The 27,856-nt window shown below is 40.6% G+C and overlaps 3 protein-coding genes across 3 annotated transcripts; 1 reads left to right on the top strand and 2 right to left on the bottom strand.

Annotated features, from left to right (window-relative positions):
- Nucleotides 1-2,742: 2,742 nt before the first annotated feature.
- Nucleotides 2,743-6,339, bottom strand: LOC4324269 (uncharacterized). The gene is made up of 3 exons (XM_015765586.2): nt 6,082-6,339; nt 4,330-4,657; nt 2,743-3,269 (listed from the first exon to the last, which is right to left on the bottom strand). Exons 1-3 carry the CDS (start codon nt 6,272-6,274, stop codon nt 3,065-3,067), a joined length of 726 nt encoding a protein of 241 aa, XP_015621072.1. The 5' UTR covers nt 6,275-6,339; the 3' UTR covers nt 2,743-3,064.
- A 5,261-nt stretch (nt 6,340-11,600) lies between these two features.
- LOC4324268 (phospholipid-transporting ATPase 1) lies at nt 11,601-18,033 on the top strand. Its single transcript, XM_015766168.3, has 7 exons — nt 11,601-13,227; nt 13,308-13,614; nt 14,805-15,513; nt 15,609-15,732; nt 15,832-16,051; nt 16,279-16,737; nt 17,626-18,033. The coding sequence occupies exons 1-7, from the start codon at nt 11,736-11,738 to the stop codon at nt 17,840-17,842; spliced, it is 3,528 nt and encodes a 1,175-aa protein (XP_015621654.1). The 5' UTR covers nt 11,601-11,735; the 3' UTR covers nt 17,843-18,033.
- A 295-nt stretch (nt 18,034-18,328) lies between these two features.
- Nucleotides 18,329-22,626, bottom strand: LOC4324267 (cyclic dof factor 1). Its single transcript, XM_015779748.3, has 2 exons — nt 22,326-22,626; nt 18,329-20,186 (listed from the first exon to the last, which is right to left on the bottom strand). Exons 1-2 carry the CDS (start codon nt 22,428-22,430, stop codon nt 18,819-18,821), a joined length of 1,473 nt encoding a protein of 490 aa, XP_015635234.1. The 5' UTR covers nt 22,431-22,626; the 3' UTR covers nt 18,329-18,818.
- Between the last annotated feature and the right edge of the window lie 5,230 nt (nt 22,627-27,856).

The raw sequence follows: 27,856 nt of genomic DNA, 5'->3' as shown, positions 1-27,856 counted from the left end.
GCAGTTTATTTAATTTTTCGATGATATCTTCTGCTTCGGTTGAAGAGCAATCGTTAGTGGTGATATGTAGGTGATCATTCGGTTGAAGAATCGAGCATAGATTTCAATGAGTCTTTGTTGCTTAGAGTTTGAATTCAGAACTTAGGTGGTGACGATGTGTATCCGCTTTATTGACATTAGGATCTTGCTACAAAGGTTTAAGAGGATAAGAACTACATACATATTATGCGGATTTTCGCCTTCCGCGGAGAGAGGTTTAGCATTAGAGGTCGTTATCATTGTCTTTAGGTTGGTGTTGTAGTTAGTTTTCTTGTTTTGTATCAACATGCATTTTGTATTTCTGCAATCGTTTTGGCTGTAGACTTTATAATAATTGGTTATAACTTCTTAGAAGCAAAGGTCAAAATGAATTTCCCAAAAAAAAAAAACGCCAGGTGGAGGGCGAGAGAATGGTATACATGGTGTACATGAGATATACATGAACTGTGTGTATCAACCAAATTCACATTAGGTGTATATAAAATACTGATTCAGAGGCATTAGCCATGAACATTTCACAAATTAAGAGACAAGCTAGCATGATGAATCCATCATATTAATTGGTTTCTTTCCTTAACAGACTCAGCTTCTTAATCGACGTAGTCTATCAAGGCCTTGATCAATCCATCAATTTCCCTGTGCCATCGTTGCTCCCTGGAGAACAAATTTAACAACAACCGAATGCTTTAGTTACAATGTGTAGATATCATATTCGCAAATATAAAAAAAAAGATATCTAGGTATGCAAACGCTTCTCAATGGTGGTCCCTATTTTGAATTTTTTTTTTAATTTATTCTCGCTCTTTTTTAAAAACAACTTTTGATTGGAAGACTACATTTTGCAGATTTTTTGTGAATAAAAAAATAGTTCAGTTTTCTCTTAAAATTGGTAAATTCTCGGATCTATAATGCATAATTTTGTGAAAAAAAATCATATTTCAGTTTTCTCTTGAATTTGGTATTTTCTCACACTTATAAAAAAATTATGAGATTTTACAGCATCAGTATTAATTTTCTGAAGGTCGACTAGAACACAAGAATGCACACTGATCAGCTGGCATACTATAAAGAACACACTCATCCTTACCTCATTTGCTGCTTTGTTTTTTCCTCTTGACAAAGCCACAAGCAGGGCGCTGCAATACAAAAATATATTCTTAGAACAATTTATAAAAATGCATTTGCTTATACATAATTTGCTCCCTCCTGATTTATTACTCCCACTTCGATCTCCCACAGTCAAATTAAATATATGTCAGAAAAAAGTAACTAATTCTCCCTCTATTTCATATTATAAAATATTTTAAGCTTTTTTAATCAAATTTTATTAAGTTTGACAAAGATTATAAAAAAAATAAAGCAACATTTAGAAAACTAATTTGATATCGTAAATATTTGCTAAGTTTCTAAAACAAAATTTTGACTTCAAAAAAGTTAAAACATATTACAATATAAAAACGGAGATATCGAAATTAACTACGAGCTGATCAGCTTAAGTATAATTACCTGCCGGTTACGAGCGAAAAGAACAAGATTACGGGCAGCTTCATCGACGGCGGCTGAGGCCGAGAGAAGCAGCGGCCGTAGCTGCTACCCGAGGCGGCGGCGCCGCCGCTCCCGCGGCTCGTGGGCGGCGAGGTGGCGGTGCGAGGGAGGTGGTCGTAGGCGGCGCGGGTGGCGTCGCTGTGGAGGACGGTGTAGGCGTCGTACACCCGGCGGAAGCGGCCGCCGGCGGCGGCGCGGGCGGCGGCGTCGGAGGCCGCGTGGCGGTCGGGGTGGTGCAGCGGCGCGAGGCGGTAGAACGCGGCCTTCACCTCGGCCTTGCTGGCGCCGCGCTCGATCCCCAGCGTCCGGTAGTAGTCGCCGTCGCCGCCGGGCGCCATTGATCGATGTCGACGACGAAGACGAAGCTGCAAGAGGTGTCGGGCTAGCTAGCTTCTCTTCGCGCGCGATGCAGTAATTTAGGATCCAAAAAACTGTATACGAAGCGATTCAATTTAGATCACAATTAATAGGGCGCTTGTAGCCTTTTGATTTCGCCTGCGAGTCCGAATAGAAACTGAGTCTGAGTTCGAGTAATACATTTCGATAGAATTCGATCGGATTTGTGTTTATAGGTCAGTCAAATCCGACTCTCTTTTGCCGGAAGAAGCCCCTATTTTTACACGCGCGTAATTCAAACGTTCGATCAACTTCTTGATCGACTCTAATTAGGAGGTGTTTCGCTCTATCAACTCCTTCACCAGTTATTAATCTATTCATTTCCCAGCCGTTTTTTTCACATTTTGATCAGCTTCTTTAACAACTGATTTTTTACAATTTGTCCCTTTCTAAAAGCTTATTTACAAATACACCTAAAAACTTATTTGTGCCTACGTCTAAACCCCACGTTGGCGTACGGCCTGGATTTCTCTGTCGCGTGTGAGATTCACGAGAGTTCATATAGTGGAATCCAATTTCTGGATTTGAATTTTTTTTTACTTAGGTCAAATCTATTACCGAGTTTGAATTTTAATTAATTAAACTCTTACTGTTTGCTGACAATTAATTGAACATGCTCTCGGCCTTGATCAGTATTCGTTACGGTAGATACAGATCTGATCAAACTTCAAAAGTCGCAAACAAAGTTGAAAAGGAAACAAACACTTTGGAAGTAATAATCTCAAACCATTACCCCCAACTATTACAGTAAATCACTCGCAATAATCAAATCTGATTTCCAGTTCTGCATTACCACCAAATACTCCAAATTCAACGGATGCAGTTCAAGTATGTTTCCCATTTGCAAGTAGTATTCTGATTTTGGGGGTGCATAACAGCATAAGCAAACGATAGAATACCTCTATGTACAGGCAACTACAACACAAGTCAGCACAACCTTTGCATTGCCAGAAAACCGGCTAGCTGACTTCAGATGGATTAATAATCAGATCTGTATACAGCAAACCCGTTACAGTGGTTAGGGAACAACACAATTTTCTCTCGCAAGTGTAGGAAAGTTTCATCCGCAATCTTATACTATACTCTAAAGACCCACGAGTTTCCGGTGCACGTGTTCATGGAGAGAGTGTTCGTCGCCGTCATGGTGATGGAATACGTATGTCAAAACCCCAACGAGGCACAGGACCGAGCCGACAAGGATCTTGTCGTAACGTTCCACCCAGTGGAACTTAATCTGGCTAGCACCGTAGAATGAGAGGGCCACCAAGGATGTCATCACTGTGATGGTACTGCAAGTGGGGAAAATACAATCAAACAGAAGAATTGGTAAAGATTTTGATAAATATCTGATCTATTCACATGCCAATTAACACAAAGCACACAAGGGAAATCTTGAATCACAAAAACACTCAATTCAGCTATTCTAGTATTCAGCAATCTTACTGATCATACATTGCACTGCACAAGGTATTTTTATAACGTTCAATCCAGCTATTCTTGTGTTCAAGATGACTGACCGGAATGCCCAATAGAGTGCACAACATAGAGATGGACCTATAGTTCACAACTGAGGTGTTGCTAAGACCCACCCTTGAAGGTTCATAACAGTGGCAGGGACGCAGGGTCTCAGGAGATTCAAAGGGTTATAATGTAAGTGGTTCTTAAGAATCTATTAATCTTGTCAGGCACACCGTTGAAGACTAAATATTTATCAAATACCACCATTTGTTTCCATACATGTAAAGCAGTCAGTTTGTGGGAACATTTCACATCAACTAAAGGGTAAATTGAGACATAACTTATCTTAAGATATTACACCTCATATAGGTTACAGAATGCCATATTGAGCAAATTCATTGTGAATTAAATATTAAAACATTTGTAGAATCCATAGTTATAAACACAACATTAGCTAGTTGGTAAACGAGGAAAAAGAAACATCCCAAAAGGAAAGGTGGCACATGGAAGTATAGGAGTATTTATCTTTCTACTTTACCACAACATACAGTCTACTAAGAAGGATATATTTCGATGTTCATTTTGTCCCAACTCAATGTGCTTTTGTATATCTATGGTAGCCTGGTAGGTGATACCTTGATGATTTGACCCAATGAAAAAAAGGGTTTTCAATACAAGGAGATTCCTATAAGCCTAGAGTGTGATACTCCTAAGTCCTAACAAGAGCTTAGAAAAACTTCTCAACAAGACAATCCCATTATTTTAGTGGAAGGATAAACTATTATTGTTCCCTCTTTCATAATGTGTTGCGGCTATAAAAAAAAGTATAGCAATTTATTGTTCGGTAGAAAACAAGCAATGCAACTGAAAACAGTGGAAAGGGGTACCCACCTAAAGAGGAGCACAATGATCGCAAGGATCATCATGGAGGATGAATTGCCAACAGCAAGAAACACTGGAAGAGTTGTTGCACAGGGTGATAATGCAGGTACAAGTACAAGACCTGCAACTGCCATCTTCTCCATTGGATGATTATGAGCATGGCCATGGCCACCTTTTCCCAGTGCAAACAGCAGGATATAACTTCCACCAAGAACAATCAGCAACAGTGATGCAAGTTTATGCACTGTTTCCTCGCCTGCTATAGTATTTGCCATAGTAACAGCAGTTATCCCAAGAAGAGCAGTGGAAACAACATGAAGGACGCCTCCAAATGCAGCTGCGGAAGTTAGGATATTTTATTAGTAGTGATATATAGAATAAGAACATGGAAAAGTAATATGAGTATTCATCACTAATTTATGTAGAAAATACTAGGGGGTAGGGTACAGTATGAAATTACAAAATACAAGTAACTTTCTAAACGCGTATCATAGCTGAGGCTAACAGCACAATAGTAACACATGAACAAGGAATCAAACAGAAATAAAAGGTTTATTTTATAAGATTTAGAAATTAGAACTTTTTTAATAAAAAATTATACAGTAAGCTTTGGAGGTTTGCAGACAATAAATACAACATAGGATGGAAAAATAACTACAAAGTTAGGAGTCTGGTCATTCAAATGCACTTTTTGTTATCCAAGTGATAATGCACAGTTGAACAGAAAAAAGAAGTGATTGTGCGTAGTTTACTGAAATCACAACAATCGTGCAAGATTAAGGGATAACAGGTTGGTAAGCTGCAAATATTATTACAAGATTAATTAGAAAAGTAAGCCTGATAAAGGAACACCAATGCCAATGATCAATCTACACAAATATAAACAGCAATAGACCTCAATCAAAAATTTTCTGTGTGTTCTGATTTAAAAAAATATCCCCATACTTGCGATGAAATACACATATCCCTGTAATTATGACAAAATAACATATTCACAGCATAACAAAACAGAAAGATGCAATATTGATTCAGTTTGCATTATTGTTCCCAGGAATTAATCATTGATCAACATCCCAACTAGGATATTGTGTAACTCCAAGTTGGATCAATCAAATAGTTGCAGGCTTGCAGTCTATAAATCGAACTCCATGCACTCACATACGGTACACATCTTGCAATCATATAATAATAGCGAAGCAGCACCGAACTTAGATGTATTCAACCCATGTAGTCACACAAAGTGAAAGTTGTATTGCCTGAACTACCGTTATGTACGAAACAAAAGGCGCATGGCCCTGAAGTTGGAAAACATGATAACTACACATTGTTGACAGAAATACATCCCATGGAACAGAGATCCCCACTGAAAAGATCACAGTAGAGGACTCAGAAGTTTACCTATCAAACTATGAGCAGACTACTCGATTGTCCACCAATTCGTCAGTAACAGCTCAAGATTTTCGGGCGAAACTTACTAATCGGTGCATGAAACCCACAGCATCAAGCAGTTAGCCACAATCCAAATACTATAACTTCAGTTTTGCGATAGAACATTGGGTTTTTTTTAGAATGCAACAAATTCGTCAGCACGAGCACACCAAACTAGAGTATCGCCATTGCAAGAAATGTGGCGCGTGCCCCCTCACCACTGACCCCGAAGATCTTTGGGGGGGGGGGGGGGGGGCGGTAGTAGCGTAAAGCGGCACAGCAGAAGCGAGATTGGGGAAAGGGAAGCGGGGGGGAAATTTGGGGGATACTGACTGACGAGGAGGGTGCGGGAGAGCGGCCACCGCTGGGCGCGGGCGACGATGGAGAAGGGGAGCCAGTGCGTGGGGATGAAGGAGTGCAGCAGCGACACCGTCGCGATGCCCCCGATCGTCGACGCCTCCTCCGCCGTCCACTGGAGGCCGCCCAGTCCGAACCCGCCTCCTCCTCCGCCGCCGCCGCCGTCCATGGCCTGATCCCGCCTCGCGTCGCTGGCGGCGGTGGGGTGTGGGAGAGAGATCTGGGAGGAGAAGCAGAAGAGGAGAGGAGAGAGAAGGCGAGCAAGTGGGAGAGGGCGAAGCGGGCTGCGGTGGGGCCCACCTCACCTCGGCTTATGGCAAATTAATCCCAGTTAATTACCCGTTTGCTGTGGAAGTGGAACTGTGGAAACCTGTCGATCGTCTCCATGGAAAAGAAAATTTTTGATATTTCTGACTTTTTATTTATAGGCCCGTGCTTTACAACGGATCTGTGAAAGGACTTTAGAGGTTCATCCTAACTCTCCTCTCATAAACTACATCATATTTTGCTAGAAACACGGTACAAATACATGCGCTCACAATACGCACACATAAGCACTTTCAGAAGACTAGGCTAGTAATCTTGAGATTCAAAAGAAGTCGCCACAAGCATCTATTGCTGGAAAGATAATTAGCCATAAATACTAGCACTCATGTCAAATCTAAAGAATAATTAGTTATAAATACGAACACCCATGTCAAATCTAGAACTTGAACCCGGATAAACTGGTTCAACCACATAGAATCTAATCACTTGAGCTACGCTCACTTCATCACCTTAATTGTTTGTAGTATCTGGATCATTTATCGATGGCGTGGGATACCATCCGGTTTAAACATATTAGGTTGATTAGTTTTTTATAATGGGCCTGTTCGGCTGTTATGTTTAGCAGTTGTGCTGTTGCACAAAGAAAACAATGTGGCTGTTGGCTACAACACAATGAAAATGAGTGCAGCCGAACAGAGCCGATATAATAGGTTTTTTAAAATCAATTTTTATAGGAAGGAAGTGGCTTTTAGGAGGAAGTGGGGGAGAGAAAGAAAAGGAGCATGACTATCTCTTTTAAACAGTAGAGGCCAGTTAAAATTTAAATTCAAACAGAAAAAAATATGGTGTTTGGAGTTATGTTGCTTGGAAGGTAAATTTTGAGTCACGGAGAACTAATTTGATGAGTAGATAGATCTTTGAAAAAGTTCTTCATCATTAATACTTTAGTCTTTGATCCTTTATTTCAGTTGAGCTGATCCTTTTTTTAAAATGAATTAATTGATTTTAGAACCATCAAAATAAGATTAAAAATAACTCTTTTCAAAGGCTGTTTAGATGATATGGGGAACTACACTTTTTATTTGCACTATAGATGGCCTGATAATTAATTTAGAGAAGCAAAATGTTATGTACATCATTCTTTATTTTATATTAGACTTTTAAATAGAAATTGAGATGTCACTCCATGAGCATTATTACATTAACCTTTTAAAACATTTTTGAATTATGTTTTTATAGTATCTCTGAAGTTAGTGGAGAGCGTGAATTTTCTGGAATGCTTCTGGAAAGAAGCTATCCATCTAGCAAAGCCGCTAATTCCACAAGTGATTAGTATAATTAAAAAGAATTAAGGTCAACAAACTTGAAAGGACACGCCACCTATTTGCCTGCTCCTATGCAGTTCTTTTTTATTTTCACCGCTTCAGAATGTCAATTGAGAAAGAATTGACAATGAAAGAAAGGACAAACTAATAAACACATCAACTTAGCTTCTTCCATTTAAAAGTATGCATGACAGTAACTCATCAAAATATGTTAATGATATCAAGTTGGCTCAATGTATTTTCGTTTCTATTCTTTGCTGTCCTTTTCCCCATTAGATCAACAAAATCTAAGAAGACCAATTGTTTCTTTGGAAAAAGAAAATAAAGATAACACTTCCGGTGAATATTGGTTACGTACCAGGAAAACAGTTCTAAAGTTTTGCACAATATTAGTATTGGGTGAAAGCTCAGATGAACTCACTATGTATAAGCAAAAAAGAAAAGGGTGAGAGATTGATAACTCTAGTAATATTTTTCATGCCTTGGATAGTTATCAGGGGCGGATCTACAGTAGTATGAGCGGTGTCAGGCGACACCGACGACTTTCAGCAAAATCTATAGCGAAACTGTTTATCCACATGTTATAACACTATGATCTAAGCATAACTAACATACTATGACACCGATAGACACGTTATGACACTAACGAATCGATTTTCTGAATCCACCACTGATAGTTATAGGTCTAGGTGAACAATCATGTCATTTTGGTCCATTCAGACAGTCACATAACAACAATGATAAGTGGACGAGTGAAATAGATGGTGGTACTCACCGCCGAAGCATTCGTGCGTGCACAGGCAACCGCACCCTTCAAGTAACTGCACTTAGTCTAAAAAGTCAAATAAAATTAACTACTAATACATTTTAGCCTGTCATGAATAAATATTAGAAGTTCAATAATTCATCTGTCCAATACATACTAGAACTTTTCTTATAAAAGCATCTCGAATGTATAAGTAAAATTGAACCATATATTAAAAAAAAACACAACACGCTATGACAACCAACTGTTGCCTATAAAAAAAATCTACCACAAAGAAAGAGTCAATTAGTTGAACTTAGCGATGAAAAAAATGGTCTGCCGTAGTTGGCTGGCCGCGCAAGGAAGGATGTGGGCATGTGATTAGAGATTTTTTTTTACATGGTTCCACAATTAATGTCAAACGTTACGGTCAACGAAAGAAACAAACTTTTGTTCAATCTTAGGGCATGTTTAGTTCCAAACAAAATTTTTTCGCTGTCACATCGAATGTTTGGACACATGCATAGAGTATTAAATATTTAAATGTAGAAAAAAAACCAATTACACAGTTCGCCAGCAAATTGCGAGATGAATCTTTTAAGCCTAATTACACCATGATTTGACAATGTGGTGCTACATTAAATATTTGCTAATGATGGATTAATTATGCTTAATAATTTCATCTCGCAGTTTCCTAGCGGAATCTGTAATTTGTTTTGTTATTAGACTACGTTTAATACTTTAAATGTGTATCCGTATATTCGATGTGACATGAAGGGACGAAATTTTTTGCCAACTAAACAGACCCTTAGTAATCAAATAAGAAGCGCAGATGCTCTAATGTATAAAAAATACTAGTTATTTACTTTTCTTAATCGTATCACAATTAGGGTTTAATGTTTTGGTTTGCTGATTTGTATCAAGGGTGGCCAAAATTTCTGAAATTTTGGTCCGAAATTTTACGATTTTTTGAATAAAATTTGAATAAAATATTATCAAATTCATGAAAAAATGAAAAGAAAATGGCCGAAACTATATCGTATCGCCGGGGGAGGGGGGGTCCGATAGAACCAAAATTTTGGAAATTTCAATCTGAAATTATGACCCCTGATCACAATCACCCTTTCACTTCCTACCATCCCCATTTAAGGGGAGATATCTAAGCCATTTTGCTTCCCTGCTAATTCATGTTTTGAATACTGTACAATTGCATTCTTTTCTCAGATGGTGGGAGTATATAACAAGTTGTATCGTGTTTGATATACGGCTTCACAACAAACCTCTCATATGTGTTGTTCCTGTGGAGGCAGCCGAAGAGGTTTACGGGTTTGTCAAGCGAAGTGCACATCAATAGAGTCCCTCGGATGCAGTCGTCGCGGCATTGCCGCAGTACCCTGTCGATTTGCTCCTTCATTGCTGCTTAGTTTCATTAGGAAGTTTGCTTCCCTTTTTTCAGTTAACCTCTCTCTTATTATGGTTCAACTCTTATGTTTATCATGGGCGAAGTATTCGGGATTTCAATTCCCTAAATGCTGTCATTTAATAAAGTGTTATGTGTTTTCTTTTTTTAAAAAAAAACCCACGGTGTATGATGAAAATGTTTCCTCCCTTTTGACCATGCCACTGAGAATTCCCCTAAAAAAGACCCGCATTATTCCAGACGAGGAAAAACTGAAGATTCTTGCAACCCAAACTGGATATGCCGATTTGGTAGAGCCAGCCGTCATTAGAGCCGTCCACCAACTCACGCAGCATCAGGTAGTCAATCAGGTTCAGTTTTTTTCCCGTCGGAAATCTCTGAAATCCAATCACAAAACGGAACAGCAAACGGCTGAGCAGTAGGGGGACGGGAAGAATGGTCGCTTTTTTTTTTTCGCATAGTGGACCTCCTGCAAGAACCTATTATTTCCGTGCGTTGGTAGAGACATTGACATAATGGCTATATAATCATGTTCTTCGTGTTGAAAATTTTGGAAGGCAAATAGTTTAATGAGTTGATTTTGTGATTGGGACTACCTATATTTATTCCGTCGTATTTTTCATAAAATATAGTTAACACGTACATACATCGTAAGTCCCTAAGTTATATATGTAATTTTAATGTATTTACAATGTAAGTTAAGTTGACGTAAATAGATGTAAATAGAAAATGCTAGTGCAAATTTAATGGAAAACTTATAACTAGCCATTAGATCTTGACTATAATCAGTCATAAAATGTGATGATAACATTTTAGCAAACACTTTGTGATTTATATTTGTTTAAAATTTTATTATATGACATGCAGATGGTAGACTTCAGCCGGCTATTATAGAGAGAACAAAGAGTGATATGTATTATTGAACTTACCTTGTAGGACGCTGATTTCTTATTGTTGTTATAGGAATTTGAATTTTTTGAAACTCGTGGATATTTCCATGTAATTTGGAGATATGTTCTTTTTCGCAAATTTTTCGTCTTTTACAGAGTATAAAACCAATATTTTCAGGAGCACCGATGCCCTCGTACGGAGTTGCTACGAAAATCAATGTGACGTCGCTGGCATAGAAAACTCGACACTAGTAGGACTTAACTGCAAAACGTAAATAAAAAAAAACATAGCTAAGGTAAGCAAATAATTCCGTTTACTACTACTTCCCTCCTAAGGCACCGTTTTCCAATACATGAAAATTTCATCCTGAGATATCTAAATTAATTCATTCACTTACTTTTCTCTAAAAAAACATGACCTAAATTTTCGAACGGCGATTGTAATTGGTAGGGCCTATTCAGAATCATGTTATTTTATACCATACCATTATTTAGTAAAATTGATAAATATATGATATTATTTAGTTTGTTACTAAATATTTATCATACCTAGAGAATTGATCATCATATTTAACCAGTCCTTAAAACCTTGATAGCGTTAGCAACTTACCAAATATTTTTGGTAATACCAAATTCTGGAAAAATTAAAAATGAATATAAAGTGAACAGGTCCGTTGTTCGTAAAAGCCACACGAATTCAAAAGACAGTAGTCTTCCATCGGCTGACCAAACTTCGCAGTAAACCCCCTGTACTCTCCAGAAATCACAATCCAACCCCTAACCCCTTTCCTCTCCTCTCCTCTCCTCTGCTTCGCTTCTTCTTCTTCTTCCCCAAAAAATTCCAAACCGAAACCTCTCGATTCTTCCTCTCCAAGCTGCCTCGCCGTCGCCGGCGACCTCCCGCCCAAATCCGACGCCACCGCGCGCCGCCATGCCTCCGGTGGTGGCCCACTAGCCCTGCTCGCTCCGGCTTCCCCGACTCCATGGCTTCCGGGCGCCCGCTGCTCGACGCCTCGCCGCGGCCGACGCAGCAGCCGCCGGCGTCATCGCTGCTCCCGCCGCCGCAGCCGGAGCCGCCCCTCCGAGCCGACCGCCTCGCGTTCTCCCTCGAGGTGCCCGACCCCTTCCGCCGGGAGCCCGACCCGTCGTCGGCCGCGTCGCAGCGGGGGGAGGAGGAGGGGGGCGGCGAGGAGGAGTCCCGCGCGGTTGTTGTCGGGGAGCCCTCGTCTTCGGAGGCGGCGGCGGGGTTCGCCGGGAACGGCGTACGGACGGCGAAGTACTCGGTGCTGACGTTCCTGCCGCGGAACCTGTTCGAGCAGTTCCGGCGGCTGTCGTACGTCTACTTCCTCGCCATCACCGTGCTCAACCAGCTCCCCCAGGTCGCCGTCTTCGGCCGCGGCGCCTCCGTGCTCCCGCTCGCCTTCGTCCTCTTCGTCACCGCCGTCAAGGACGCCTACGAGGACCTCCGCCGCCACCGCTCCGACCGCCAGGAGAACAACCGCCTCGCCAGGGTCCTCCTGGCGCCGCCCGCCGCGGGGGAGTTCGCGCCCAAGAAATGGAAGCACATCCGCGTCGGGGACGTCGTCCGCGTCGCCTCCAGCGAGACGCTCCCTGCCGACATGGTGCTCCTCGCCACCAGCGACCCCTCCGGCGTCGCGCACGTCCAGACCGTCAATCTTGACGGGGAGACCAACCTCAAGACGAGGTATGCTAAGCAGGAGACGCAACTGAGGTTCTCGCAGGACGGTGGAATCGGCGGTGTCCTTCATTGTGAGCGGCCAAACAGGAACATCTATGGATTTCAGGCGAATTTGGAGATTGATGGCAAGCGTGTCTCGCTAGGGCCATCGAACATTGTGCTCCGTGGATGTGAGCTCAAGAATACCACCTGGGCGATAGGGGTTGTTGTGTATGCTGGAAAGGAGACCAAGGTCATGCTTAATAGCTCCGGGGCGCCGTCGAAACGGAGCCGGTTGGAGACACAGTTGAACCGGGAGACTGTCATACTGTCCATTATGCTCATTGGGATGTGCACGACCGCAAGTGTGCTCGCGGGGATTTGGATACTGAATCACCGTGGGGATTTGGAATTCACCCAGTTCTTTAGGGAGAAGGATTACACGACAGGGAAGAACTACAATTACTATGGCATGGGGATGCAGATATTCATTACATTCCTCATGGCGGTGATTGTATATCAGGTCATCATTCCGATCTCTTTGTATATATCAATGGAGTTGGTACGGCTTGGGCAGGCATATTTCATGGGTGCTGACAGAGATTTGTATGATGAGTCATCAAGGTCAAAGTTCCAATGCAGGGCCCTGAATATAAACGAGGATCTAGGACAGATTAAATATGTATTTTCTGATAAGACAGGGACGCTGACAGAGAACAAGATGGAGTTCCAGTGTGCATCAATTCGGGGGGTTGATTACTGTTCTGGCAAAGATTCATGCGGATACTCAGTTGTAGGTACGATGTCTTTAATGTATATTTCTGGTTTTCATGTTGAACTTTCCTAGTATGGCTGCTTATTTTCTGGTTTTGGACAGTCGATGATCTCCTATGGACACCCAAGATGGCAGTCAAGATTGATCATCGGCTTTTGAAGTTACTGAGGGGTGGTGGCACAGATGAGGAAACAAAGCTTGTCCTCGAATTCTTCCTTGCTCTTGCTGCATGTAATACCATTGTGCCACTTGTCCTAGATACTCGTGATTCTAAGCAAAAGTTGATTGATTATCAGGGTGAGTCCCCTGATGAGCAGGCACTAGTGTATGCTGCGGCATCTTATGGCATTGTGCTTGTTGAGCGAACATCTGGTTATGTGGTGATTGATGTCCTTGGTGACAGACAGAGGTAAGGTAGTCTTTCATCATTTGCTTTATGGACATGCTAATTTTCAACTCTGCATGAGTGTGTTTTCAATAATAATTAGTGGCATTATGCAATTTAGCTAATACCAATTTTGGTGTATCAACATCATTATGTGACTAGGAGTGGATGTCTGCTACAGTGCTAGTGTGCTACCTGATCCATGATGTTTACATCTCTGGAAAATTATACCTACAAAACTTTATTCAACTGCAATGTCATATAGTCATCAACAGTTGGTAGCATAACTTATTCAATAACGATTTTCACAAGTGTTTTATGCACTTTGCTTTATGGTGTTTAGTGACGTCATTCTTTTGTCTTATCTTATTGGTTTGCTGGTGTGAATGCTAACTTTGAGTTGTATCTTGCTAGTTATCTTCCTATTCCTATTCTTAGCATACAGTTAATATTTATTCAAAATAAAAATAATAATTTGGAATATTTTGGGATGCAACGTGCCAACTCCAAATGATTTGTGGCATTACCCCACATGAGCGAAATTTCAGTACTTAGTTTATCAGGCTTACCTCTTGGAGATATGTTACAACTCTCCAAGTGCATGTCTTGACTTTTCCTTGTGTTTATAGACATGCTTGCATATCCTATTATAGTAAGCTAGTTTGTGGAGCCAATACTGTAATATATTGGTTGAATATATTTGATGAATGGAGCTCTTTTTATTGGTTAATCACCAACTGTAGAGAGTTAAATGTGTTTGCTGTAAGTCCATGTCAAACACCTGGGCTATAGGCAAAACCAAGTTAATTATCACTTTGAACCCAGTTATTGTGATGAGCACATATCTGCACTAGGGCCATAAATTTGTAAGGAGCTGCATTGAACAGGCTGGCATTTATAAACAAAGCAAATTTAGGATGTGCATATGGATTTGCAGCTGAATTTCTGGATAATTTGGATAAAACCATATCATTTTTCACCAAACCAAATGTTTATCTAACATTTTTAATAACACTATTCCAAAAGGCATTCTTAGTTACCTCATATGTACGAAGTACGCTAGCTTTGTTTATAAATGCCCGCTTTGTTACTACATTGACTACTCTGCTCCATTCTTTCAGTTCGTTGTTCTTTATGTGTAAATTTTATTTTCAATATCTTGTTTACAAGAATGGCTTATAGTTCCAATTTATCTTCTGGTATGGGATGTGCAGATTTGATATATTAGGACTTCATGAGTTTGATAGTGATCGTAAGAGGATGTCTGTCATAGTTGGCTGCCCCGATAAGACTGTTAAGCTATATGTGAAAGGTGCGGACAGTTCATTGTTTGGAATTACCAAAAATTCATTAGATCTGGACATTGTTCGTGCTACAGAGGCACACCTCCACAAATATTCATCGTTTGGTCTAAGAACTCTCGTTATTGGCATGCGTGAATTGAGTCAACCTGAGTTTGAGGAGTGGCAATTGGCATATGAAAATGCTAGCACGTCAGTACTTGGAAGGGGAAATTTACTCCGATCAGTTGCGGCCAATATAGAGAACAATATCCGCATATTGGGGGCTACTGGGATAGAAGATAAGCTTCAAGATGGGGTTCCAGAAACAATAGAATCTCTTCGACAAGCAGACATAAAGGTTTGGATTTTAACAGGAGATAAGCAGGAGACAGCAATTTCTATTGGCTACTCTTGTAAACTGCTGACCAATGACATGACACAAATTGTGATAAACAACAACTCAAAGGAGTCTTGTAAGAGGAGTCTCGAGGAAGCACATGCAACGATTAAGAAGCTCAGAATTGCTTCAACTGGCACACAGAGTCCAGAATTAGCATCAGAATCTGCTGGTGTAACTCTTGCGTTAATTGTAGATGGTAACAGCCTGGTTTACATACTTGAGACAGAGTTGCAAGAAGAGGTACTCATCTAAATATGATTCTTTTTTTTCATTTCCTTTCATCCTTGGTATAAAATCATAGTTGATGCATGGACTTTCTTCTTTTGTTTGTGTAGCTTTTCAAAGTGGCAAGAGAATGTAGTGTTGTATTGTGTTGTCGGGTGGCCCCGTTACAAAAGGCAGGGATAGTTGCACTTATCAAAAACCGAACAGATGACATGACCTTAGCAATTGGTGATGGTATTATTCCCTCCTGGTTCTGCTATTATGGCATATAATATTCTGTGAGAACCAATTTATGTACATGTGATATATGCTAATTAATCTTTTGTTGTTCAGGTGCAAATGATGTTTCAATGATTCAAATGGCTGATGTTGGTGTTGGCATCAGTGGTCAAGAAGGACGGCAGGCTGTAATGGCATCAGATTTTGCGATGGGCCAATTCAGATTCTTGGTCCCTCTTCTATTAGTTCATGGCCATTGGAATTATCAAAGAATGTCATATATGATCCTCTACAACTTTTACAAGAATGCGACATTTGTCTTGGTTCTTTTCTGGTAAGAGCCCTTTTGCATTGAAGTTTTCACACTTTGAAAAAAAAAACTGTTTTTATGTAGAAAATTATCTAAACGTTACTGTGGAAACCCCCATGTTAGTAAGACCTAGTGAAAAGAAGTGGACTCTATTTATGTTCAGTTGAATTACCAAAGTTGTTGCTTTCTTAATTTTTGCAATATTCAGAGACATTGTCTCCAAAATATAACACTTAATTTTGTGATCTCAGGTATGTACTTTATACAGCATTCACTCTGACAACTGCTATCACAGAATGGAGTAGCCTTTTGTATACTGTGCTATATACATCCCTTCCAACAATTGTTGTTGGTATTCTTGACAAGGATCTTAGTAAGGAAACACTACTAGCTTATCCAAAGCTATATGGATCTGGCCAAAGGGATGAGAAGTATAATGTAAATTTGTTTGTCCTCAATATGCTCGAAGCGCTATGGCAAAGTCTGGTTGTTTTCTACATGCCATATTTTGCATATAGACAAAGTACGATAGATATGTCTAGTCTGGGAGATCTATGGGCACTTGCCCCTGTCATTGTTGTAAATATGCTACTAGCCATGGACATCTTTCGGTGGAATTGGATCGTACATGCTTTTGTGTGGGGAACAATAGCAGCAACAACCATTTGCCTCTTTGTGATCGACTCCATTTGGTTTCTTCCTGGATATGGGTAAGTACTTCATTTCCAGCTTTCTTTTATTTATAGGCGAACCCTCTTTTTTTTAAAATGTTTTGGTGCTAAAAATGTAGTAACCAACCTGATGTTTGGAACTGGCAATGGCTTTTTAAATTCTTTCCTGCAAGGCATTTTGTAAATTTCATAACTGTAAATTTCTGAAATATGTGTTAATATCAGTTATCCTAGGAAGTAAAATGACTTTTGAGCTTATGCAACTGTTATGGGAGGAGCTCCTGAGTACTCTTTTCGTACTCGTAAAGGAAGTCGTTTAGGATAATGTTTAAGTCAAACCTTGGGAATATAAATCATGAATAACTCTCAAGTCGTTGAGTTTGAAAATGTAAAAATTATATAAATAGATTTGTCTTGAAAAATACTTTCATAAAAGTATACATATATCACTTTTCAATAAATATTTTTATAGAAACAAGAAGTCAAAGTTGTGTTACGACTTCCTTTATGAGTACGGAGGGAGTATGTGGTCTCTATTTTCTCATTTGTAGTATTTTGTGTTGCCTTGTTGCTGTTCACGTTAATCCTTGTAGAGTTCTTTTATTCCTAGGAGGATATTGAGAAGTAGAGATATATTCAAGTGGTAACTATGATTTATTGAGAGGGATAAGTGTTCAGATTAAGATATATAGAAAATTAACATAGATGCTGCTACCTCTCAATATCTCCTATGTAAAAGGGATAAAAGTTGTCCTGATACATAGTTAGATTAAATGCCTCTTTCTTTGCAAGCATGTTTGTGCTACATCCATCATGTAATGCGAGCACCATGATCATGTTTTCTTGAATGGATCTCCTAAAGTGAAATAGGAGTTCTTTTTGCAATTTCTTGATTGATTGCATACTGACTCAATATAACTATTTCAGGGCCATCTTTCATATAATGGGGACAGGTTTGTTTTGGTTACTGCTGCTTATCATTGTTGTTGCAGCAATGGTACCACATTTTGTAATCAAGGCCTTTACAGAGTATTTTACCCCCAGTGATATTCAAGTTGCCCGAGAGATAGAAAAATTCGAGAATGTAAATCAGGTGAACCGTTCAGAAGTTCCAATGACACGTCTGCATGACCCAAGGAGATAGCTATAGAAAATTCTCCTTTATAGAAATTTCTTTTTTTTTCTGTTGTTTTTCGCCTCTTTGGTGTGTATACGAGTAAATTCATTTAGCACTAAGGTGATAGGTTTAGCCTCCAAGATGTATGTATGTAGGCATGTGTTCATCTAACATTTACTGAAAAGGAAATATAAATTGTTTGATGTATGCAAGTTTCTCATCCTTGTGTCGACCAGCACAACTGTAAGGTGAAGAGTGTTATATACCTATATTACCTCTTACTCTATCACTACGATGATCCTGTCCTATTGCATAAGCTGATTTATCTTTGTATTTTTAGTTTCTTAGCTTCAGTTTATTCATGCTATCTGTCACCTCCACACAAGTGCACAACATAGGGTTTTTACACCCTTTGATTCAGTGAGGTAAATGAATTTTGATAATTTAGAAATGGGTGTTCATTTTGACCCAATGGTATTGACAGATATGGTGTTAGTTTGGGGTAAATTTCAATGCTGCAAATGAGATAACTAGGCTGATTTGCTTATGTCCAAACGGAGTTGATCCCCATCCAGTTACAAAATTATGCATTTTCTGCAGGTTAACATAGAAGCCATTACATGAATTTTGAGAAGCTATATACAAACGTCAGAATGCCAGTCTAAAAATTCAAAGAAAGTAAGAAAAAAGAGACTTCACAGTTATCCTTTTCACCTCCATCACAGCGACAGCTATTGACTAATGATTTCAGATGGAGCATGTTTTGAGCTCCGGATCACAAGCTCACAATTCTCTCCTTGGGGAGAAGCAGAGATTTTTGATCAACATAAACATTACCACAGAACCAAGTTCATCACTGGCAACTCTGCCAGATTTGAGTTGCTAGATTTGATCTGGCTCTAGCAACATATGAGCTCAAGATCACACTGGATAGAAACATTGTGACCATTCCTGTGGAGGTAGCAGTATGATCCTTATGTCAGAAAACAAACAGAAAAGCTCCTCAAGTCGTCTCTTGAAACGATTGAGAACGCGAAAATGCTGCTGGATTGGCCTGCAGAGCCTGAGGCGATTCTGGTGCCGTGCCATTTTTCGCAACATTTGGCTGGAAAGACTTGAATATGCCTTTATCGTCAGGCTTGATGCCAAGGGTCGCCCAGATTGAACTCTTTGCAGCCTCAGCTGGATCATCAATCCTAAGAGTTTTAGGTACCCATAAGTAATTTCTCGTCTTCTCTTCTTCCTGCAAGCTTTCTTCTCTTGAATGCTTTCCCAACACCAGAGAACTGCTTCCTGAACAAGAAATTTTGTTTGGAGCGGTTGACGGCAGCACAGTAGTATTACCTCCAGGGCATTGTGCATTCCACATTCCATTAGGCCAGCCAGGGAAGCAGCTCCACAGAGGTGGCACAAGAGGGATTGGAACAACAGGAGTACAGATTCCTGGGGCCGGCACCATCAGTTGCGGTGGCCATGAAGGCGGGCAGGGTATCCCATCTTTTAACCCAAGAACGGGCTGCATCGAGCACTGGGTAGCTGGCATGAGAGCAACACTGTTCCATCCAAGACTCCAGGGGAGCACCAAAGCAGGTCCAGTAGGGAAAGGCAATGCCACACCATTACAACATCCTGACCTGTTGTTTGGCTCTTTCATAATTGCATTATCTGGCATCAGATTCTCTGAACAGCTGGATACTACCACAGAAGATGCACATGATTTTTCTTCCTTGTTATCACCAGAGGCCAAGGGAACAAGGTCAGTATCATTCGGCTCTCCAATATCAAGGATTGAAGCTGAAGACTTACATGGTGGTACTTCTGATATGAATTCTGTAGGTGTTTCATTTTCCTTCAGTGTTGCTGGAAGGAGAGAAGATCCATGTGTAATAACCTGATGGTGAACCACATCAGAAACATCTCCAGGAGCTACAGTATTATTGCACGTCATCATCGCCTGACAGTATTTTGACACATGCTTATTTCTGCGTCTTCCAGCACCAACTGGGACATTCCTCATAGCTCCACCAGCGGTCCAATATCTTTGGCAGTTCCTGCAGAAGTGCCTGGGCTGGTGAACATTGTAGTTGTTGAAGTAGCAGAACTTTGTTTCCATGCTATTGCAGCGTGGACATGGCAGAATCTTATCTGGCTTCTTGAGTATCTTCTCAGGGACAGATCCATCAGGCTCAGTCTTAACATCCTCAGTCATGGAATCGATTTCTATTCTTCCATCCGGTCTGCTGATGCCTTGTAAATCATTTTTCTTACTATTGTTGGGACAAAAAGGAATACCTTTGACAATCAAAAGCTTGTCTGAGACTAAAGGTAAGTCATTATTGGTTTTTACACCATTTCCTAAATTAGGCATGACCTGAAATGGATTATACATAAGAGGTAAGAAAATAATAAAATATCAAGCAGAGATTTTGGATCATTTAGCTAAAAGTATAGCAAAATGTTAAAACTGTGATAGTGTGATAGTGTCAAGTATTCAATTATTATGAGGCATATAAGCCATGTTATATTCAAAATGATGCAGGTGCTACTGGCCTAAATTTTCATGAAAGTCTTTCTTCAGCTTCAGCTGAATCATGTGGGGTCACGGAAACTACCTGATGGCACAACTGATACATCGCCATTACAATGTTCTGTTGCAGTTTCAATGTCCTTCAGTTAAATATAAATCATTTTATGTTATCCCTGAATAATCAGAGTCGCCATGTTTGTGCGATAAGTTATTGCCTAATGTTACTAAGAATTTCTCCCCGTTGGGATCTTTTCTCTATTATACTCAGTATTCACTTGCACTTGTAAAACTCTAGTTCATACTTGGGGTTGCTAAAAATACCATATGTTAACATTTCAAGTTATCACTGTGTGGCTATGCAACTGTTTTCTGGCGCACTTGAGTTTAAGCATAAAGCAGCACTTCGAGCAAAACATTACTTCAGTTTCATAGCTCAATACTTCACATGTTAGTACCAGAGCTACTCAGTATCAAACCTGTTACATAGCAACAATACAATGTGCATATGTAAATAAGTAATGAGTGGGCATTTTATTTTTAAGGCTGGTAGTAAAATCATCTTTGGAGTCAGTTTGACATGCAAAATTGTTTGATGTATGGCAAATTTGCTCTGTAGCAAATAGCAATCGACATGTACGATATATGACACATTTTCAGTTCCTTCTTGCAGAGAGCTGATCAGAGTCCCTTCTCCAGTGTTTTGAAACCAAATTGCAAACCAATACGGTTTTCAGAGGTACGTACAACTACTGTTTGAAAACTAAGGCTCAGTTCCACTATCATAGTACATAGTATAACACTACTTTTCCAGACTCCAATTTAGCATTTAGAGTCTGTTTTTTTTTTCTTTTTTTCCAGAATTGCTTGCTGGAATAACTCATATACTAGTACGTAAAAAGTACCTTTGGCAACAAAAGTTAACCCATACTAGAGTGCAAGTGCACTGAAATCAAGTCCTGATAAGCAATTTGGTTCAAAGGCACGGACTATCCAGTCTATCAGGTTTCAGGACAAACAGACTTAGTACCATCTATTCTAGGTTCTGCATATGGTTATCGAAAGATGGTTCTTTGCACAAAGAAAGCTAAGATAAGCCAATCAAACTCCCAGAATCTTACCCCAAATGTTGCCAAGAAATCAAGAAAGGATAGAACAGAATTTTCTAGAACAGAATTTTCCTACCAACAAATATGAGGTTGGGGATTAGCATGGGTCACTAATATACCGTTGACCCACTCTATTTGTTCAAATAAATGAGCTAAAACTGAAAAAAAAATGTTCTTTTCTCTAGTTATATTAGTATATTTAGGCCCTGTTTAGTTCCTCCAAAATAGTACTCCATCCGTCCCAAAATAAGTGCAGTCATGGTTTTCCGCGCCCAACTTTAACAACTCGTCTTATTTGAAAATTTTTTGAAAAGAATTAAAAACATAATTCACGAGTAAATTAGTATTTATGTTTTATCATCTTATAACTACAAAATTGCTAATTATAAAAAAATTTAAAATAAGACGGATGATCAAAGTAGGGCGCTGAAACTCATGGCTGCACTTATTTTGGGACGGGGGTAGTAAAAGTTTTGCTGTTTTGGAGTACTTTTTACAAAATGGATCTAAGCAAAAGTTGTCAATTTAGTATTTGCCAAAAAGTGTATTGAGAGCCGTGCATCGAACACCATGGCGGTATTTGAATTCTTTGGAGAGAGAAAAAACAAGAAGAATGTGCTTGAGAATTTGCATCGAACACCATGGCGGCAAAGAATTAATCCCTTTTTTAAACTCATTTCTCAATCTCCTAATTAGCCGACACGAACTAGAAGAGCAAACCCAAAGCATCGATACCCCAAAAAGCAGCCAGGAAAAGAGAGAAAGAGAGAGAGAAAGCGAGGCGCGTCGCATCTCGTCCAAAGCGGGGAGGGAGTTAGATAAAGATTCCTCTCTCCGACTACTTCCCTATTGGCATTGGATGAAATCGATGGCTCACCTCGTCGGCGGCGGCGGCGGCGGCGGCGGGGGGGTCGAGGAGGAGGGGGATGGTGCGGCCGAAGAGCTTGATGGCGGGGTCGTCGCCCTGCCTAAGCGCGGCCATAGCGGCGCCCCGATCTCGTCCGCGCTGCCACCACCGGCACCGGCACCGGCACCGGCTCCTCCTCCTCCTCCTCGGGCGCAGCACGACGACGGCGACGAGCGGGGATGATGCCAGCGGCGGCGGCGGCGGCGGGTGGCATGTCACTGGGCGGAGGAGGAGGCGGCCGCTCGCGTTGTGTTCGGAGTAATGACACTATAGTAGTAGTACTAGGGGGTGGAGGAAGCTCGGGGATGGAGGAAGCTCGTGGCTCGTTAGCTAGCTCTGCTCGTGACCAAGCTCGGCTCGGTTCGGCTCGTTTGATTTTCCTAACGAATCGAGCTGACTCGCGAGCCGCTCACGAGCCAGGGCATATGAGCTATGGGCCTTTGGAATTGGATTTTGGTAGAGAATGGAGGCCCAAGAGCCCAACTCGGCAGCCAAGAAAACCCTAATGACACCTCGATCCCGATCTGGCGTGGCCGATTCCCGATCCATCCCCTTCTCTCGTTCTCATCCTCCCCGCCGCCAGCCACCACCACCACCCGCCAGCCGCCAGCTCGCTGCCCGCCACCGCCAAGCGCCGCCGCCGCCAGCCAGCCACCACCGCCAAGCGCCGCCGCCACGCCACCGAAGGAGCGGCGCCGCCGCCGCATCCGGCCACTCCTCAGCCACCGTCCACCGAAGGAACTCAACGCCGCCAACCCCATGGCCATCGGTGCCGCCGGGCTACGAATCCTCAACTATCTCAATCTGTCCCACAACGCGCCGGAATGCAGAGCCTAACGGCCGTCGATTTCTCCGACAACAATCTCTCCGGCGAGGTCCCAGCGACCGGCCAGTTCGCCTACTTCAACGCCACGTCATTCGCCGGTAACCCAGGCCTCTGCAGCGCCTTCCTCTCCCCATGCCGCTCCCACGGCGTCGCCACGACGTCGACCTTCGGCTCCCTCTCGTCGGCGTCGAAGCTGCTCCTCGTGCTCGGCCTCCTCCTTTGATATTTTCATGTAACAATTTATCGTACTATCATTATGCATGCTTGCTGTTGGCTGTTGCTGAGGGCTAGAGGCAGTTTTTGTATGGTTTGGCTCGCGAGCTTAACGAGCTAGCTAGAGCTTTTAAACGAGCCGAGCCGGGTTTTTAGCTCGTTAGGATAACGAGCCGGTCCTAACGAGCCGAGCCAACTCGTTATCCTAACGAGCTTTACCGAGCCGAGCTGGCTCACTATCCACCCTAAGAGCAAGTTTAGTAGTACAGCCCACTACTTATTATAAGTTAATGTTAAAGCTAACATATATAATGTTAGCTGTAAGGTTAGCTTTATTTTTTTCATCCTCTCTCTTTATCTCTCTATAAATTTAATGTATATTTCTTGGAGCTTGTGTGTAGCTAACTCTTGCGTAAGAGTCAACACTCTCCACTTTTATTTATCTCTCTCTTCCACATAAGCATTTAGCTAGTTTATAGCTCACCATTATCCTTGCTCTAAGTAGTACTAGCTGAGTCGCGCTTTCTGATTGATTGCTGCTGCAGCCTGCAGGGTATGGGAGGGAGACCGGCTGCACCGGTCAACTCTAAAAAGATTTTTTTTCTCTTTTGAGAAAATACAAATAATGTCATTGACAAACACCCGATTTCACAAAATATCATCGATAAGCGTGAATTTTATAAAATATTATCGTACAAGGTAATTTGTCATAGAAATGCCATCACCTAACAGATTTCGTTAGCGGCTTTCCGTTAAGTTCTTTAGGAAGAGTGATAGGAGAGCTGACATGTGGGCCCATGAGAATTTTTGACGTTTCACGTGATTACTCTCTCTTCCTCACCTGAAAATTATTGTTTTAATGGATACGGTGTTCACCAGCAAATATCTAACTTTAAAGATTACCTTTCTTTAAAAATCACTTTGCGCGGATCTAAAACCGCGCAGCCACAATATCTTGTTACAAAATTTACCTAAATTTTAACCACTGAGACGAGTAAAGAAATATTTTCCCTTAACCTTAATATATACTAAACAACCTATAAAATACATTTTCTGACAGATGAATAGTAAAACAGATTTCGCTTTAGTCTAATTTAGAAGTTTGAATACTACTAGTGGATAGAATTATAGGATGCCTTGCATTCAAATCATAAGGTTTAATGTGTGTGTGATGTAGGCGCGTGATTATGTGTATGCATGAGGGTCTTTTCCAGGTAATAGGGAAATGTTACTCCCTCAGTACTCACTGCACAGCTAAAAGCGTTTATATTTTTAAATGGAGACAATAAATCTTAACCATTAGGTGTTATATTAGAGCAGGTATAGTAGCAGATTATAAGCTAGCTATAAACATATTTTAAAGAGATAAATGAATAGAGAGAAGAGCAGTGGGTTACAGATTTATAATCAGCTGTAGCACGGACTCCAAGACGTAATACATGTATGATAGGTGTGACCAGTTATTAATAGTGTAGTAAGCATCTACTCCCTCCAGTTTTATTTTAATTGACGCTTTGGACAATGACACGTTCTATAAGATATAACTTTGACCTTATTTTTCTATTATAATATATACAATAAATAAATGCATGTTTATTTTTATTATAGTGTTTTGAAAGACAAATCTATATATGTTTTTCTAGTTTCTTTAAACTAAATATTTTTAAAGTTATTGATGGTCAAAGTTATAAAAGTTTAACCTCAATCTTGTCCAAAACGTCAATTAATATAGAACCAGAGGGAGTATTGTATGAATTAGCTATTGCATTGGTTATAAATGATTTAGAGCTAGAAGTTGGCTAAACTGTTAAACTTGCTCTAAGTATATGAAATCATAAGGGATCTGACACGTAATTATAGGTGTCGTGAACTTACAATTTTACAATACCAATTTGTTATAAATTATAAAATCATATTATAAATTTATGAACTCGAATTTTCCCGAATTTTGTGTTGTCCTTTCGAAAACCAGGCCCGAATTGACAACGGGCAGCGACCTGCTGCAGCCGGTCACGTGAGCCGCTGGCGGATCCACGTCACGGGGATGCTTTTGACGAGGCAATTTCAGAGCATGAACTTTTTGGCAGGTAGGTGGGCCCTACTCGAACTAATTGCGTTTGCGTTTTTAATTTTTTGAGAACACTTGCGTTTGCGTTGCTCCTCGACTTGCCCTTCCAGCCTCTCTAGCAATTAAAAAAAATTGTGCTACTTTCAAAATTCAATGGGGTTCCATTTTTCAATTCATATTGCACTTTAAATTATGATACTCTAAGGTTGTTCAGATTATAGCTAAAATAAATCTTACCAAATTTTGGCAATGTTAAAATTTTGACAAGTTGATAATATTATCAAAATTTTGGCAGAATTTCTTATATATTTCTCAAAGCCTGACAATAAACTAAATGTAGTTAATTTTTTGATAATTTTACAATAAATGGTACGGTTGAAAATGACATCAATCTGAACAGCCCCTAAATACTTCATGTCATCGAAAACTGTTGGATAAAGAATTTTAATAAACAATGTTCATTGGATTAAACGGTAAGGCTAAACATATGGGAATTACATGATACGGGCAAAGACTATGAGGGAAAAAACACAGGAGGCTTCTAGTGAATCCTTTTTTTAAAAGAAATATAGCATAATTTAGCTAAATCTATAGTTGATTAGACCAATCAATATTTTGTAAATACATTAACTCATATCAAAACCTTCTTAAAAGCTAAGCTAACTAACAAATCATATACAAAAGTTCTTAAACTAGATCAAAAGTCCTGCAAAAGGAGAGACTACATGACTAGTTTTACTTAAGCCCTGTTTAGTTCTCCAAAAACTTTTCGTAAAAACATCACATCGAATCTTTAGACACATGTATGGAGCATTAAATATAGATAAAAAGAAAAAACTAATTGCACAGTTTACATGTAAATCGCGAGACGAATATTATGAGCCTAATTAGTCCATGATTAGCCATAAGTGCTACAGTAACCTACATGTGCTAATGATGGTTTAATTAGGCTCAAAAGATTCGTCTCGTGGTTTCCAGACAAGTTATGAAATTAGTTTTTTCATTCGTGTCCGAAGACCCCTTTCGACATCTGGTCAAACATCCGACGTGACACCCAAAAATTTTCATTTCACCAACTAAATAAGCCCTTAATTTTCTAAGAGTAGCATATATTAGTATGTATACAATCTGAGCGCTTGTGGTAAAGCGATGCCCAACTTTGAAATGCAGTGCAAATGGATAATATAGTAGTAGTAGCGACAAACATAAAAATACACCAATACGGAAAATTGCCGTATGCGACTGCGACATATTTTCCCGTGTCCATGGTTTACATTACCGGTTGACCACTAAATTTTGAGCTCCATCGGTATCACGGTTTTTGATGAATTTTGACTAAATCTACTGTTTAACCTTCGAAATCGAAACTTGATTCCGAGCCGTGTCGAAACGTCAAAATTTTGCGGAATTCGATCGGTTTTCGTTGGTACTGTGAACCTTGCCCGTGTCTTCCAATTTCTGCATATACTCCTCACCTATATTTGGAGTATTCTTTTTCTTTTTATGCTACACCTAATATTTGGAGCAAGAGCCTAATATCGGGAGCGGAGCTATATGTATCTAGGGGATGTCGAACAACCCAAGCTAATTTTATTTATTTATTTATTTTCACCATATGTGCACTTCAAGCATAGTAATACCTATATTTCGTTTTAGCTCCGCCACTACTATGCTTAGAGTTGTGTCCCCCCCTCTTTTTGACAAATTGGTTATTTTTAAAAAAAACTTACTGTGAAACTAGATTGTGCAAAAAAAAAACTTCAACCGAAAAATAGTATTTAATGAAGCTTTTCTTACAATCTAGTTTCGTAATAAGTTTTTGAAAAAACCAACCTTTCAAAAAAAATTTTAAAAAAAGAGCAGGAGATTTGTGTAAGGGTTACGTGTGGCCGTGGCATATTTTGGCGTTGCCCACATCTGATCTGCGCGTCCATTTCACGTTCAGCGAGTGGGGCCCACACCCAAAAGCGAGGATAAAGCGACAGCGACGGCCAACGGAGAGCCCGGGAAAGTCGCCTCGCCGCCGTCAGCTTTTCGGCCCCACCACCACCACCACACCAGCACGCCCACGTGCCACCCCCGGGCCCCCACCCGTGGGCCCCACCTTTATCCGGGCCCACCCGCAGTCGCTGGCGGAGTGGGCCCCACGCCGGCATGGCATGGCGAGGCATCCGCACGTGGGTGTGCCTTTGTCCTGGATTGGATTCGCCGTCGCTCGATCGCGGGGGAGAACGAAAGGAAAAAATAAGAATTACCCACTTGAACTATCGTGCGATCGAATTAACCCCTAAATCACAAAATCGGACATTTTACACTCTCAACTAGTTTTACCGGACAAATAACCTTCTAAATTAATCCGAAGTGATTTTACGCCTACGTGGCAGTCTAGTCAGC

This window comes from Oryza sativa, chromosome 1 (assembly GCF_034140825.1).
Source record: "Oryza sativa Japonica Group chromosome 1, ASM3414082v1".
In the NCBI taxonomy this organism is placed as follows: domain Eukaryota; kingdom Viridiplantae; phylum Streptophyta; class Magnoliopsida; order Poales; family Poaceae; genus Oryza; species Oryza sativa.
The sequence above is the reverse complement of the archived record's forward strand: the minus strand, read 5'-3'. Positions and strand labels throughout refer to the sequence as shown.